General features: G+C 38.9%; 1 protein-coding gene across 2 annotated transcripts in view; it reads right to left on the reverse strand.

The window, feature by feature from the left end:
• The window catches only part of SYNE3 (spectrin repeat containing nuclear envelope family member 3), a 60,129-nt gene extending 43,969 nt beyond the window's left edge, over nt 1-16,160 (reverse strand). For both annotated transcript variants that reach the window (XM_060756016.2, XM_060756000.2), the window contains exons 1-5: nt 16,142-16,160; nt 15,013-15,081; nt 10,231-10,388; nt 4,612-4,784; nt 1,791-2,100 (exon numbers count right to left, since the gene is read on the reverse strand). In XM_060756016.2, coding sequence (XP_060611999.2) covers nt 1,791-2,100; nt 4,612-4,784; nt 10,231-10,374 — 627 coding nt within the window. In that variant the 5' untranslated portion in view covers nt 10,375-10,388; nt 15,013-15,081; nt 16,142-16,160. The remainder of the gene's footprint in view (nt 1-1,790; nt 2,101-4,611; nt 4,785-10,230; nt 10,389-15,012; nt 15,082-16,141) is intronic.
• Between the last annotated feature and the right edge of the window lie 696 nt (nt 16,161-16,856).

Genomic DNA, 16,856 nt, shown 5'->3' on the forward strand with positions numbered 1-16,856 from the left:
GCCACATCAGCCTTATGGTTGCCTTCAAATAATTGTTTGTAATTTAAAGACAAATTACTAATTAAAGACAAGCACTAGCTACATTTTCTGTCTGCTGCATTTGAAATGCAAAGTGTTGGAGATGAGTGAAATGGCAACGCAGCAGCACTGCTACTCTGGAGACTAGGTCACAGATTCAAATTGCAAGAAAAAATATTCCACCTGAACATTAGGAACAACTTTCTGACAGTGGAATACACTGCCTCAGATTCTGCTGGAGCCTTCCCTCTCAAGTGAAATCAGATCCTCTCCTTCCCTCATGACCTTCAAGAAAAAGGTGAAATCCTGGCTGTGGGATCAGGTCTTTGTGGACTAGACTGACATGATGGTAGAGCTATGGTTTAATTGGACTCTGATGGACTTGAATGGACTGTGTGTAGGATGACGATTTAATTCTGGTGATTGTTCTAATGTTTTACTGTTTTTATGATGTTTTTATAATGTTTTATACTATTTTTACCTAAGATGTATATTTATGCTTTTGTTGTCAGCTGCCCTGAGTCTCTGCAAAGGTCAAGATAGGATAGGATATAAACGTCTGAAATAAATAAATAAATTCTCTGGAGGCCTTTAAGCAGAGAATAGATGGCCATCTGTTAGGAGAGATTGGATTGTGCCTTCCTGCCTGGCAGAAGGTGGTTGGACTGGGTAGCCCTTGGGGTCTCATCCACCTCTAGGATTCTATATGTCTCTGAAGGTGGGAAAAGGCTAAAGGGCATTTTAAGTCAGCCATCAAATCCACAACCCTTGTATCTAAATCCAAACCTCCTGACTAAATAGAACAAATGGCTGCCTCCCAAATGCAAATGTATCACAAATCCCATCAGCTCTATTTGTGGTTCAATGATGTAGTAGTAGTCCAGCATCTTGAGGGTTAATCTTTACCTACTGTTAGAATAAAGCTAATTCATGAGCAGTTAACCTCTTTGGACATTTTGTGATTCCAGCTCCTATTGACATGAACAATAGGAGGTGATAGGACCATAGAGAGAGGGATGCAATTTGCCCAAATCTGCAAATTACCCCAACTAGGAGAGATCACTGTGGAGCACACAGTCCCTGTGTGCTGTACCGCATCCAGCCACTAGAGAGGGTGACAAGCACATATTCTAGTATGCATGTGTACCTTTTCCTGTTTTTAACTTGGCAGTTTGTTTACATGTGCCTGGACTTCATGGCCAAATAAATGAAAGTGGCGGGTTAGATTAGGCCCATTAGGTCTTGCATTTGACACACATGCTTTAGGGTAAGGTGTAGCAGACTGGTAGAGGCAGAGTGTACATACAGTACAAATGTAAGGGCTTATCTACATTAACCAAGAAATCTGGACTCATTTTGAATTCATTGTTGCCAGTCTCCATCATGCACAGGAGCATCTGGTGAGTATCCCAGGTTTTCTGTCTTCAACTCAACTTTAGATACAATTGAGGATACTCTAGACTTTGCAGGAAACTCCAAAGTTTTTGGGGGCTTTGTGGTAGTCTGGACAGCTGGATCGAACCTGTATTGGCTAAATTCGGTTTTAGACCAGTACAGCAGTCACTACCCTTCTCCTAGACCAGTGGTGGTGAACCTATGGCACACATGCCAGAAGCATGCAGCGCCCCCTCTCCTGACACATGCAATGTCACCTGCTCTGCCCCATGCTCCCCACTTAATCACTTGCTCATCCCCCTTGCTCGCACCCTCAAGTGCCCAGCCCCTGGTTTGTCCTTTTACCATTTTCTAGCTAAATCGTTAGTTCCTCTCACCTGTGCTTCATTCTTGACCTCTTCATATTCTTCTTTCATTTTCTTCTGGATCTCTTCATCCACACTTGGATCTCCAATCCGGTTATACAGGGAACTGGCTTCTTCCAGTAGCCGTTCTAGCAGAATTGCCTGATTTACCACGTCGTTCAGAAGGACTTGAGCATGGCTGAGCTGCCACTGCTTCTCCTTGAAACCAAGCTGTAGTTCTATGTCTGGCTCCAAGGTCACCTTCATGTTGTGAATCCACACATAGAATTCATCCTGGGCCTTCAAGTATTCACTCCAGTGCAGCCAAACCCATTCAATACGACTATCATGGGGAAAAAAGACAGCTTAATGTGTTAAGTGACACTTCCCAAAGGAGTCCTAATGCTTGGAAAATCAATTATGGAAACACAGAATCTCTTCCAAACCAATTTCAAGGCCCTGAAGTAACTTGCAAACATATCCTCCTTCTGTGCTAGAGAGGTTGTTATGGATGGTTTACGTGGGGCTGCCCTTGAAGACGGCCCGGAAGCTCCAGCTAGTCCAGCGTGCGGCAGCCATGTTGTTAACCGGAGCGGGACACAGGGAGCACACAACGCCCTTGCTGTCCCAGCTCCACTGGCTGCCAATTAGCTACCGGGCCCAATTTAAGGTGCTGGTGTTATCCTACAAAGCCCTAAACGGTTCCGGCCCAAAATACCTTGAGAACCGCATCTCGGCCTACGAGCCCACGAGGACCTTAAGATCATCCGGGGAGGCCCTTCTCTCGGTCCCGCCTGCCTCACAGGCACGCCTGGCAGGGACAAGAGAGCGGGCCTTCTCGGTGGTGGCCCCCCGGCTGTGGAACTCCCTCCCTGCTGAAATCAGACAGGCGCCTTCCCTCATGGCCTTCCGCAAGGGCCTGAAAACCTGGCTCTTTGAGAAGGCCTTCAACTAAGTGCTATGTTTTTGGAATGACCACCGGAATGGACCGTGACTACGAGATTGATTATGACCCTAAACAAGATGAAGCGGATTTTTAGTTAAGTAGCTGTGTATTAGTAAGATGTGTGTTGTGGTCCTGATTTATTGTAACCTGTTGTCCTTTGTGTTCTATGTTCTGTACACCGCCACGAGTCGCCTTCGGGCTTGAGAGTGGCGGTTAACAAGTGCAAATAATAAATAAATAAATAAATAAATAAATATCTACATGCATGTATTTTGAAAGACTTCTGGCCACATTTCTTCTTTTTGTTGCTTTTACACATGACAATTATCTCAATTTTCTTAGCTGGTGGCAACTCTTTGTTTGTAATTTTGTATGAAATTGTAAACTACGGTTTATGTTTGATTAGCAAACCAGGATAAAAACCATTAGTATTATTCCTGGCATATATTCCTCTACAAAACCAATACAGATTTACTTCACTACTTCCATTAGAGAAAATGCACAAGAAAGGATCGAAGAAACCTGAGCAAATATGTCCTTTTGCTGTACAAAATCCAGACATATGCTATTTTGTTAAACAGCTAACCTAGAATCATAGTTTAAGTATCTAATTATATATGTTTCAGCCAAAAGAGATACAGGAAATAATGCTGATAACATCTGTTTTGGTATTATGTCTGGGTTATCCTGAATCAACAAGTTTGGAGACAATGTACTTGGTTCATCAGAGAAGGCTCATGAATTGACTGTGAAGAAGCTGAAAATGGCTCCTTTTATCTGGTGAGGGTGGGCTAGTTGCACCAGTCTCAGCAAGACTATGTCATTCCCTCTTCTTGGGCTCTTCCTATTTGTTAACAAAGCATAGAGATTGTCTTGTATTTGTTATCTGAAACACATTATCCTATCTAGAAGTCATACATTTAGTTTTCCCATTGTAAGCTGGGACATTGTGGTCATGCTACAATAACAGATTCTCTGATGGACAACTTATAAATTGAGGACGCAATGCTGAGGTCTAGAAGTTACATTCTGATTTTAATGCAACTCTTGATATAGTTATATTTCCTGTATGGTATGCTACACAGGTTCTGTAAAATGGTATTTGTAGAATCTGTGGTGTATCCACGCTGCATAGGTACTACTCTTTGATAGCACTTCAACTGCTATCCCTCCACCCTATGGAATACTAAGAGCCATACTCCAGTCAGTAAAGTATTTAAGTATGACCTGCTAAAAAACACCATTGATATAAATTAGGGGACTGGACCAGAGAAAATTGCAAGTACCCCACCAAAATGCAATGGGTTAAACTCTTGTGCTGGTAGGACTGCTGACTGAAAGGTTGGCAGTTTGAATATGGGGAGTGGGGTGAGCTCCCCTCTGTCAGCTCCAGCTTCTCATGTGGGGACATGAGAGAAACCTTCCACAGGATGTTAAAACATCCGGGTGTTCCCTGAGCAATGTCCTTGCAGACAGCCATTTCTCTCACACCAGAAGTGACTTGCAATTTCTCAAGTCACTCATGACACACACAAAAAAAAAACCCAAAACAAAACATAAATCCAAGGATTCCTTGGGACAAACACATGGCAGTTAAAGTAGTAGTAAATTACTGTAATTGAGCATTGTGGATACATGCCAGATCTTGTTGTAGTTAGTTATCCTGGCCTCTGTGCAATAAAATACAAGACTGCCAGGATTCATTTTCTTTGAAATACAGACACTGTCACCATTGCCCTTCCACATCTGCCAGCACAAGATACTGGAGGCAACTGCTTCCCTTTTCCTAGCAATAGGGCTGGGCATGGGAAGTTTTGGAACAAGTGTCAGAGAAATAGGCATAAAAATCATCTGCCAGTTTTAGGTTTACCAGAACTCCACTGGCTAGACAGCACATGGCAATTGTACCTGTGACAATGTGTAATGTATATGGCTGTTTCTTCCCACATAGCTTTAATATCCTTCAGTTTGAATAATATTTCATGCTTTTTCTCTTCACTGGTGCACTGCAGGAGAGCATTAGCCTTCATTAGAACCAAATCCATTTTCAATTGGCCTTCTGGTTTCAACGCACGGATTTTCTGTTAGGAAGAATATACCGTAAAATTAATCTATGAAATTATTTCTAAATGGAAGCTTAAAACAAAAAAACCCCTATACTTCTAGAAATAAGGTACTGAAAATGGGCAATATGATGTGGGTGGTCTGAGTATTTTACTAGGAATTCAGAACACCAGAGTTTCAATCTTATTTCCATCAAGGAAACTCATTGGCACGTCCAACTCTCTCAGCTTCAGAAAGAGGCAATAGCACTTGGGGCTGCCTTAAAGATGGTCTAGAAATTGCAACTGGTGTACCATGAAGTGAACAGAAAAACAAGAACAAGAGTCATACCCATTCTGCATAGGCAACACTTTCTTTCTTGATTCTGTGTTAACTTCAAAAGACCACAATTACTTTAGGACAAACTGTCTGAAAGACAACCAGGATATGAAGAATCTGCTTTATTCCTGGTCCTGCCTTCTGGTTCACAAGAAACATTTCTAAGATTTATGAGTATAAGGAACAATGCATTTTCTATCATGGCACAATATATTTAAAATGCCATCTCCCAGGAAGTACATAGAAGAAATTTAAAGGTTCCCTTCTTCCAGTATGTACTTGCCCCATTTCTAAGGTTTTATCTGTTTCTGCTATTTTGATTATGAAATAAATCAAAATTTTTGTTGCACTCCAAGGCAGGGAACTACCTCTGTACTTAACACACACTCTCTCACACACAAGTCCAAGATAAAATAGCAAAGCAGTTTACTTTGAAGAATATATATGAAGGGCAATTCAGCAAAACAGTATAAAAAACCAAAGCCCAATTATCAAGAATAATCCACAGAAATCAAAGTACAGGAGTAGCATCAAAAACCAGGAACACAAAAGTAGAATAAATCCAAAATACAAGATTCAGGAACAGTCCTCAAAACTTGGAATCATGAGACATGAACAAAAGGAAACATTGAACATGGAAGTAGAAATCCCTTGACTTGACAATATATCTATACTCAAACATCAATGTTGCCTGGACTGATGGACCTATCTACCCTCTCTCCTGGGAAACTGATAAGGACTTCTTGGCTAATAGGCACCTTGACCTTTGTAAACTCTCCTGTGAAGCTCCATGTTGACATAACGTAGATCTCCTATCTAAATGCTCATTAGAATTTTCCTTCTCTGAGCTCAGATCTGTTCCTGGCCTTGATTCTCTAGGGATCTGCCTTTCAGGAAGGTGGCCTTCAGACACAGAATACTCATTTTTGGAGTTAAAATCCCTTGCTGGCTCTCCTGCTGACTTGCAGACCCAGAATCCCCACTATCAGGCCCAGAATCCCCATAAAAATCAGGTGCAGGCACAATTAAAGGCTGAACTGCAACAATTTTGTGATTTTTCATCACTTCTGTAATTGAATATTGTTTCCTTGGTTCAGTTATGTATTTTTAACTTTTTTATTAATGGCAACTGCTTTGCAGGCTATAAATATAAAAACAACAAAGAGGAATTCAATTTAAAATAAATACATACATATTCAAGGTGAGTAAAAACTATAATACAACCAAGCACCACACAACTCCAGGCCTAAAGAGCCAATTGCAATTGCCTTGACCTAGTGATTATTACGACTCTGGAGACCAGCTTTCGATTCCCCATTCAGCCAGCTGGTGACCCAGAAAACCCTATGATAGATTTGCTTCTAGTTCACCATAAGTTGGAAATAGAGTAAAGGCCCACAATAATAAAGCGACTGTGATCTTATTTCGAAACAAGATTTGCATATGCCAGTCTATAAATCCAGGTGTACAAAAAGTGAAATGATCTGGGGGCAAAACCATAGGTTATTTCCTCCAGTGCAGTAGAACTTGTGAAGTAGATTCTTATCCAGAACTATGTGACATAGAGAGATATGAATAGTTTAAAAGGAATTGCTACTACATAGCCAAAGAAACTAAGCAGTCTTGAGCTTGATCAGCCACCAGGACAGAGAGTTGATCTAACTATATCTTATAAATGTGGCAATGGCCACTTAACTGGACAGCTTTAGGATGGGATCAAACTAATTCAGAGAAATCAGGTTCATTGTGTCTCCTATTCCAGATGATCTTTTTTTTCCAGGACACCAAAGTGAACACTATTTGCTGAAATGAGTTGCATAGATATCCTATCTGTGGCCCATGAGAAGCTTCTGTTTGGTCACTCTAATAAAACAATGTTGGATTAGATAAGCCTCCAAACTGATACTGCAGCACTGAGTTAACATGTTAGCTTATAGCTCTCACTTTATGCCATGATCATCCATCCTCACTCTCTCCTCACCTTCCTTTTTAACAATGAGACATTTCAAACATATTTTCAAAGTACTCTGGGACTGAATGAAGAAGGCTGTCTTTACAATGCCAAAGTTTACTTAATGCATGCAGAGAATGGAAATTAATTTGTGCTTAAGTCAGAACAGGTACATTTAAGTGCAACTCCGCCACACACACACACACACTTTGGATATCATGGGGAAGAGTCAACACCCCTGGGTGTTTGTTTTACTGTCTGTTCAGAAGATTTCCCCTCACTTTCTGTCCGGTTGATAATTGGATTTTGAAAACATTGGCTTGTTGTGGAAACAAAGTATGGAGATAAAGCTTCAGTGGAGAACCCTTTCCCCCATGATAACTCTTTCAGGAGTGAATTTCCCTTCCGAGGGATAGATTTCTCTCACTTCCTGTTGTCTCACCCTTGTTTATAACTATGAGTTGTTTGTAAGTTGGATATTTGTAACTCAGGGACTGCCTGTAATGGCAATGTGAAATTTATTTTCCATCATTTGACTTTTTAAAAATCCTCCCCCCTCTATATATACACACACATGCACATAAACCGCTTTGAGTCCCCCTCGGGGTGAGAAAAGCAGTATATAAATGCTGTAAATAATAATATAATGAACTATTGAAATGGCCTTTAAAATAGCCATATGTCTTTCTTGCACTAGGATAAACAATGTCTCTTTTTGTGAATTATGCAGTAATTCCTGAATTAATCACAATTTGAAAGTATTACAGGATAGATAAATAAATAAATACATCTTAAAATGATCTACGTCAATCAGTGTGTCTTTGTACATGTATGTGCACAAATGCAGGATCCAACCCAGAGTCAGTTTTTCCTGAACAGGGATACTAAATGGCTGCAAGCCATGAAGAGTACTTCTGTTTGCCTGCAACATGGTTATTACAACAGACAATTTTAAATCCCAGTGCAACCCTAAAATAAATTATCAAGGCCCAGCTTGCACTATGATGTATAACTACTAAAAATTCCTTTGTCAGTACTAAATCAAACCTTTATACCCTCGCCTTTGAATCAGTTAATACCCAGTGTTGCTTTACAATAATTAAAATCCTTAACAAGCACATGAACCAACAATAATACTAAGATCCAAAATCACTGCAGTAAGGGAAAAAATCACCAGAAACGAAAACCAACAGACACAGCATTCTAACTAAATGAGACAAAACACCACATATGCATGAATGGCTGAAACAAACAAAAAACAGATGCAAGGCCTCTAGTATAAACAAGGACCTTTGTGTGGAAACAGGGTTTTTTGTTAACCCTTTGTCTTCTGCTGTTGTCCTGATCTGGACCAGATGTGGAGTTACCTGTTTGCACTGAGATGAAATTCCCATGTAAATCAACGGGAAGCTTTCTTCCAATTCAAAAAGCATGTGTGAGTTTTTTAATCTGGAGTAGAATTGGATTTGGAGGGAGGGGAAGGCTAAATACCTTCTTCCTTCCTCACTAGCATTAAGATTTTGCTATGTTTTGCTAGTCTCACAATGAAAGCGCTCTCAGCCCTACAAAACACCTGTCCTTTTTCAACAGAGATGGAGCATGAGAAAAAAATCCAGAATTTTGGTGATCTTGTGTACCACACTACTGATGACAGAGGCAATACTATTAGTAGTAGGATTGACTAGAACAGAAGACTAGTAGTAGAAGATTAGTAGTAGGATTGACTAGAACAGAAGAACAGAAGAGGTTGAGAAGAGGTTGAGAAGAATACTGTAATCTGTATAGGAATTTACTATGGCAATAAAAGAAGTTGTGGCTGGAATCCTTGGTAGACCAGAGCAAGTGGTTGAGATTCAGGACAGGACCTTTAGGGTTTGATCCCAACATACACTAATGAATAAACTGTGACTGGTTTGTTGACAGGGAAAAAAAAAACATGAGACTTTGCAAGGTCATGCCAAAAATCCAATTGAAGTAGGAAATACCAGGATTGCAATATTAAGAAAACTTCTACCTCAGACAATAAAGAAAAGGAGAGATTATTTTTTCCTGACAGATAAAGTTAAGAAAAAAGGCTACAGATTCAGATGGGAAAACCCAGAATAACTGATAGTATCTTCCAAAGGACAAAGATATTGGTTAACATCAGTCATGAAGATTCAGGATTTTTATGAGAAATTTTTTTTAAAAAGACTTAGATTCAGAAGAAAGCTCAGAAGATCAAGGAGAAAGAGAACATCCAAGAAGGCAAGAAGAGATGGCAACTTCAATAGATCCTGGATAAGGAAGATTTTCAAAAACAACAGGCTACTCCGCATGATGAAGAAGAACTGAATGATCATCAACTATCTCAATAACAAGGACTCTTAAGATATTTTCCTTAAATATAAATGGACTAAATTCTCCAAATAAGATGAGAAGAACTTTTCATTATTTGTGATTACTGAAGGAATTTGCGATTACTGAAGAAATTCCCACTCAAGATTTATAGATTACAAAAAATGATGAATCTGGTAGAAATGGACAAATTGATCACATTTATACAATCTCTAGACCCCCTCAAATTTGAAGAAAAAAATCTAATTATTGTCTATTTAAAAGAAGAAAAGAAAATGAAAATATTGCATTTTCTATTGCATCAAGGGAAAATTAGTACAGGGATGTAGAAATAACAATAAAAGAAAAAAAAAACAGAGAAGTTAGTGACAAGAATAACAGGATCCCCAATGATATCCAAGGAATCTGGAGAAGCATTTTAATGACAAAAATAATAGGTTTCTTTATTATGAAGAAGACAGCAGAGACAGGGCAGGAAGCTTTAATTGGGGCTATTTTCCATTTCTCAACTTTTCTATCTCTTTGTTTCAAAACACTGTGCATCCTCTTTTCTATCCTACTGTTTTAGATTAGAAAAGAAGTGTTTTTTTCCCCTCTTTTCTTTTTTAACATCATGGAAACCATTTTTGTTTTATATAACAATGGAAGAAGACGAAGATGTAAGACGTTAAAAATGCCCGTTCTATATCGTTCTTGTGCCCTTCCTCATTATCATATATTTACAATAAAATGTATATGAAAAAAAAAGGATTTTGTGAAAAGTAGTATAGTGGTCAGAGGCTTTATAACCTGAGGCATTTCTGTACAAAAAACAGACATCTCAAAACACAGCGGATCAGAAGTATCTTTATTCTTACCTCTGTGTCCCTCAGCCTAGCCTCCAAGGCAGATCGAGGCCCCTTGGTATTGTCATTGATCTTTAGTCTCTCGTGGATAGTCTTCATCCAGTCTAATGCCTGCTCCACACTGCTGTCAAATTCATCTTGGGGTTGCTGGGTCATTGCATTAGATGAAACTAGGGAAAGAAAATGACAGTACAAAGAGAAATTCAAAATGAAGCGAATTCCCTGAGGTATCTCGCCAGCTCTGAGCAGGTTTGGACATTCGAAGAATTAAGAGTATGCTGGGAAGCAAAAGACCCTGTATACTTCTTGTTCTTTTCTGTATCCCCTCAAATGGAACTTTGCCAGTTTACCCAACTCAAAGAGAAACATAGACATTTTTACCGTGGGTCCAGCTTGCATATCTTCATGACAAAAAGGGTAAAAATTCTATTAAGGAGAGGCACAAGCAGCTTGCTCATAGCATTGCACTGAAGTGTCATCAAATTGAAATGTGAAATATATACCGTATCTATTCCAATGTAAATTCCACTGACTTCATAGCAGTTGGAGCTCACTGTAGTCTTAGAACTGCTCTGTATATTCATGTAGAAGTCTACAAATTTTAGTCAAAAAATCAACTCAAAAAACTGGGACTCCTTATCCATGGGTCAATGAAACTACTGTACCTTGATTTTAATCAAAAAAGAACCATATCTTTATGAGCAGAGTAGCAAAAGGAAAAAAATGTAATCCATCCCAGGATAACCTAAAACAAGCACAAACCTTTCTATTATTTTCTCCATGGCATTGTTTCTGGTCCTTTTGAATGCTTGGGAGGCACTTCAAACTCCTGGCATGGTTTCACAAGTTTGTTTGTGAAATAGCCCTTACTCTGCTTTGTTGCCACTCCTGTTCTAGGCTTCATAGCAAAAATGACTGCAGGCACCAAAAGCTTCAAAACCTGGCTCAAGGTGAAACTACTCTAAAAACCAGGTGGAGTTCATCTAAGAACTGGGTGTGTTCTGCATGTGAAAAATAAAATAAAGCACCTGTATGCTGAGAAGCTAATAAACCTGTGTAAAAAAAAATCCTGTGAAAGATAGCAAGGAATATGGAAGACCCTGGGTTACACAATGCTTGCCATGATAACTGAGAATGTAAGATTTTTGCCTAAATTGGGGCTCTCAGATGTATTGGTCTGCAGCTCTCAGTATTCTTTGCCCTTGATGTTAGCCCAAACCTAGTTTTAGCACACTAGGTTTGAGCTGTTTAGTATGCAGAAATAATTCCTAATTTTCTGGTAATAATATAACAAATAATAAAACTTTATTTATATACCGCTCTATCTCCCCGAGGGGACTCAGAGCGGTTTCCAAGTAACATCATGAATACTAGGCCTGGGTAACAACGGAAAAAATTGTTTCTAAAATCGATTTGTATTTTTTTGTTTCGATATTTAAAATAATTACAAAATTTTCCCTTTAAAAAGTTCGATATTTACAAAATTTCGTAAATGGTAAAAAATTAACGAATCGATTTCCGAAACAATAACGAATCGATTCGTTAATGGCGGGCGCGACCGCGAAATACGCTAAAAAACCTCCAAAAACTTCTGAAGCTTCCCTCTCCCTCTGTTGTTGACTGTTGGTGTGATATTATTTTTTTTTCACTAATTAAACCATAAAACTGGCCCAGACATGCGGAAATAATAACGAAACGACCTCAAAACAATAACGAAACGAACACAATAACGAAATACGATGCATTTACAAAACGTATTTAAAAATTCGTTTTTTAAAATAATTGCTCCAGAATGGTTTGTTATCGTTTTGTAATTGAAAAAATTAACGAATTATTAACGAATTACGAATTAACGAAACGAAACCGCCCAGGCCTAATGAATACATACAGAGTAAACAACATAACCATAAGATTAACAAAACAATATAAGCATAAGAATTGTCATCATAACACATATATATTAAAAGTAATCCTGCATTGTTCAGGACAATTTAAGAGGCTGGGCTGAGATTTTTGCGAGCTCAAAAACCCTAGGGGGCCGGGAATTAAATGCAGTGCTATAACAGGCAACAACAATAATAGGTACAGGTCTATGGAAGTTCATTTCCGGGGCTATTAGAGGAAGTGACCTGGGTAATTGGTAGGAAGAATAAGGCCATATTCAACAATGTCTAGGGTTGAGCTAGAACTCAGGCTCTCTTTTTAAAATAACATTTTAAGCATTATCCACTTCTTCAAAAGCTGATGGAAAGCAACACTATTCCGTTTCCTGAATTGGTTTCCTGCAAAGAATGCTCACTAGCAGAGTTACTGCAATTGTGTTATCTTTGAGAGGCAGCAGTTTCATCACATACACTTTCTGATTAATTGAAGTAGTGATTGCTTTCTCAGAGCTTATCTTCAAACATAATTACTTACAGCTCTATAACTGACACAATTCAAGGTGCTGCTTATCTATCCACCTATCATTATAAAAGCTGAATATGTATATATGCGGGCCACATGACCTTGGAGGTGCCGACAGACAACACTGACTCTTTGGCTTAGAAATTGAGATGAGAACCACCTTCCAGAATCAGACATAACTAGACTTAATGTCAAGGGGTCTGAAAGTTCTGTATTGTTCTAAACTGATCTGTTTTAATTGCTTTTGTTATCTTTTAATAGTATTTTATCTTATAAGGTGTAGCTTTACATAATTTTGTTGTTAGTGTAATCCTATTTTAATAGTCATTTCCAGTATGTTTTTAGATCTATTGGTTTTTTTTTTAAGTATAGGTTATAGTGTTTGGTATTTACCGGTGGTCTCCCATCCATGTATCAAGCAGGATTGAGCATGCTTAGCTTCCAAAATCAGATAGAATCAGATGCCTTTAAGGTATTTAGGCCCTTTGGTATTGAATGGATAATGCTTAATGACATCAACAGGAACTGTCTCCTCCTCTCAAAGTTGGGCCTGGAACAATCCTAAATTGGAACCCTTTCTCTGACATCATTCTTGTATTACACACATAAAAGCTTAAAGGAATTATTTTTGTTTGTTTCCTTTTTCTGTAGCTCTACACCCAATCCTTTTATTGTTATTTTTTAAAAATCCATTGGTTGTCAGCTTGGTTTTTTTTTCCAACCACATTCTTTCCCCCCCTTCTTTATCTTTTCCTGGCTCAGCGTGACCTATTTTTAGCTGCATGAAAATACCATTCAGACAGACCCACAATTTTAGATACAGTCTATGTAGAGCTGGTTTTTCCTTTTTGAAAAATGCAGCTGCAGTCAAAGCTATCTGCCTTCTCCCATCACACTCTGCTATCACAAGGCAGCATGGATTTTCAACTGCACTCCTGCCATCTATTATTGTTTCATGTTTAATGCACACCACTGCTACAATAATATCATTAGTATCTCAAACATAACTGGCACAGCTTAAAAGCTAAAAAGAAACATATCCAGGCAAACATATTTCAATTAATTACTAACTTAATTAAAATATTTAATCTGAGCAATCTGCCTTAGTGCTACTGAAACTGGCTAGGTGACAAGCCACTGAACCAACTCAATGAAGGTTGGAAGCACAAAGCTGAAGGAAGGAAAAGCAAAGAGAAGACAAGGAGTGGCTGGTTATTTTCCCCAGATCATATGTAGCTGTGTGTACTACAGGTGCATTTCCAAAATCAAAGAATTTGTAGTCCATAAAAAGCAAAAAAGTGGGGAAACAATTTTTTTTCGTGACAGGAGTGATTTCAGAAACTTCAAGTCACTTCTGATATGGGAGAATTGGCTGTCTGCAAGGATGTTGCCCAAGGGACACCCGGATGTTTTGATTTTTTTACCATCTTTGTGGGAGGCTTCTCTCATGTCCCCACATGGGATGCTGGAGCTGACAAAGGGAGCTCATTCATGCTCTTCCCAGATTAGAACCTTCGACCTGTCTTCAGTCTTGCCAGCACCAGGGGTAAATACAAATAATGCTAGGGTTTTTTTAACCTGCAAGAGCACCTCTCTAGAAATCTCTAGGTCAGTGGTTCTCAACCTGTGGGTCCCCAGGTGTTTTGGCCTACAATCCTAGAAATCCTAGCCAGTTTGCCAGCTGTTAGGATTTCTGGGAGTTGAAGGCCAGAACATCTGGGGACTCACTGCTCTAGGTCTTCCAATGCAACTTTATAGTCAACCTTCACCAGAAGTTGACCACAGACACACACTGGAGGACCTACAAATGGGTGTGTACTGATTTGTTGGAAACCGCCTTGAGTCACCGATTGGCTGAGAAAGGCAGTATACAAATACAGTAAATAAATAAATAAATAAATAAATAAATAAATACATTTTATTCAGGACTATCTATAGCTTTCCATCAAAGTGAGGCTTCCAGAATGCAAGCCAATCCCAGAAATGTAGTCTAAGCAAACCTGTTGAAACACAAACTTAAACTGGATTCCTCACACACTCCTACCTTGGATTAATGTCCCTTCCGCAAATGTTGGGAGCAAGCATTTAATGATATTGACATTGCTTCAGCTGGTCCATGTCAAAGTGTTCTCATGCTTTCATTGTCAATATTTGCAAAGCAAGCCTGAGAACCTCCTGAAAGATCTGTATATTTGGGTAAGTATTCTTACATAACTGGACCATTTTTGTCCAATTGTGTAAATATACAGGCAAGCTTCCTAAGATTTCTTCCCTGGTTAGGCACAAGGCGAATTGAATTGCCCAACAATTGTTGTATGTACTTTAAATGGGAGGCATGACTATCCATAGGGTTTAAAACTGATTTAGCCAGTCTGATGCTATACTTACCAACTTAAACTGCTTTGAAGTTTGAGTAGGTATTTTTCATTGCCACAGCTTCACCATCATCAAGCTGTCCTGTTAAAGGAATAAGAGTTTTGTGAGTTGGCAGTTATCTTTTTCTTATCTTTCCATATCAAATCCTTTGTCTTCAAACAATCCGTCCTGAAGTAGTAACATACCCAAGGAGCTCACAACTACCGAAATGTAATCATTTTCCCAAATTAATGAATAATTTATTAATTACTGGCATGTTTCTATGTTCTCCTGTTACTTATGCTGAAACCAACTCAAAGAAAGAGAGAGAGGAGGGGTAGATCAGAATTAAAATACAGAAAAGGCTTGGTAGCATAGAAATATCTTACTCTGATTAAATTGCATTAATGAACTATACAATTTAACCTGCCTTTATGGAGATTAACCTGCAGACTGCCAACATCAGAAAAGATCTATTCTTAGAAACCATATTCCTAAAGATCACTTAATTCAACAAAGAACCACAGATTCCAAGTTACAGTCTACATTTCATAACTATGGAATTCAACCATGCAGAGCCCTCAGTGACACAATGGGTTGAAACCCTTGTGCTGTCAGGACTGCTGACCAACAAGTCAGCAGTTCAAATCCGGGGAGAATAGGTTGAGCTTCCTGTGTCAGCTCCAGCTCCCCATGCAAGAAGCCTCCCACAAGGATGGTAAAACATCAAAACATCTGGGCATTCCTTAGGCAACATCCTTACAGACAGCCAATTGTCTCACACCAGAAGCGACTTTAAATTTCTCAAGTCCCTCCTGACATGAAAAAAACCATGCAGAGCATGAAAATATTCAACAAAAATCCAAAATCTAAAATTTATTTTTTTCACTTTTATATAAGAGACACCATTGTACTATGCCATTGTATGTAATGGGACTTGAGCATCACAAATTTGGTATCCACAAGGGATCCTGGAACCAAACACCAATGGATATCAGGATCCCACTATATTTTGCTTGAGGGCTATTGGAAACTGACTGGCTGAACAAAGAGAGGTGTTTCTTTGTCTCATCAGCATTCTGCTCATGTGTATTGGCTCATTTGTGAAAATAAGAGAATTCTGTTAAATACTGAAAGTGTCAGAATGAAATTTGCTACATACATTGAGGGCACAACTCCAACTTCAGTGTTGGAGCAATGTTCCATTATTTAAGCATGTGTTCCAAGTTTGGCTATGTGCCCTGCCACAACAATTTTTTGAAGAGGAAGAACAAGAAATAATGTTAAAGACAACAGAATATAATATCTATTGAAAAGTTCAAATTACTCCTTACATTTCATATTCATTTATAACGCAGAAGGAAAAATGTGAAAAAGTATGATATAGTATCTCCCTTTAAGACTGCAGGTGAATTCAGAAAACTCAACAAAGCATTAGGGAAACATTCCCTATGCCTTATAGCATAATGGCTGAGCCAACAAATTGTATCCTTAAGCTTAAAAGCCCCAATCAGAAAGCACAGTTTGAAGTTAATGTGCAAACCAAGGCGATGCCTGAAATGAAAATGAAATGCAAAGATACAGAATGGGGGATACCTTCCTCGATAGCAGTACATGTGAAAAAGGTCTTGGAGCCCGCATGGACCACAAGTCAAACATGAGCCAATAATATCATGTGGCAGCTAAAAATGTCAAAGGAATTTTGACCTGCATAAATAGGAGTTTAGTGTCTAGATCCAGGGAAGTCATGCTACCCCTCTATTCTGCCTTCGTCAGAATACACCTGGAATACTGTGTCCAGTCCTGGGCACCACAATTGAAGGGAGATGTTGACAAGCTGGAAGGTGTCCAGAGGAGGGTTACTAAAATGATCAAGG

This window comes from Anolis sagrei, chromosome 1 (assembly GCF_037176765.1).
Source record: "Anolis sagrei isolate rAnoSag1 chromosome 1, rAnoSag1.mat, whole genome shotgun sequence".
NCBI lineage: Eukaryota > Metazoa > Chordata > Lepidosauria > Squamata > Dactyloidae > Anolis > Anolis sagrei.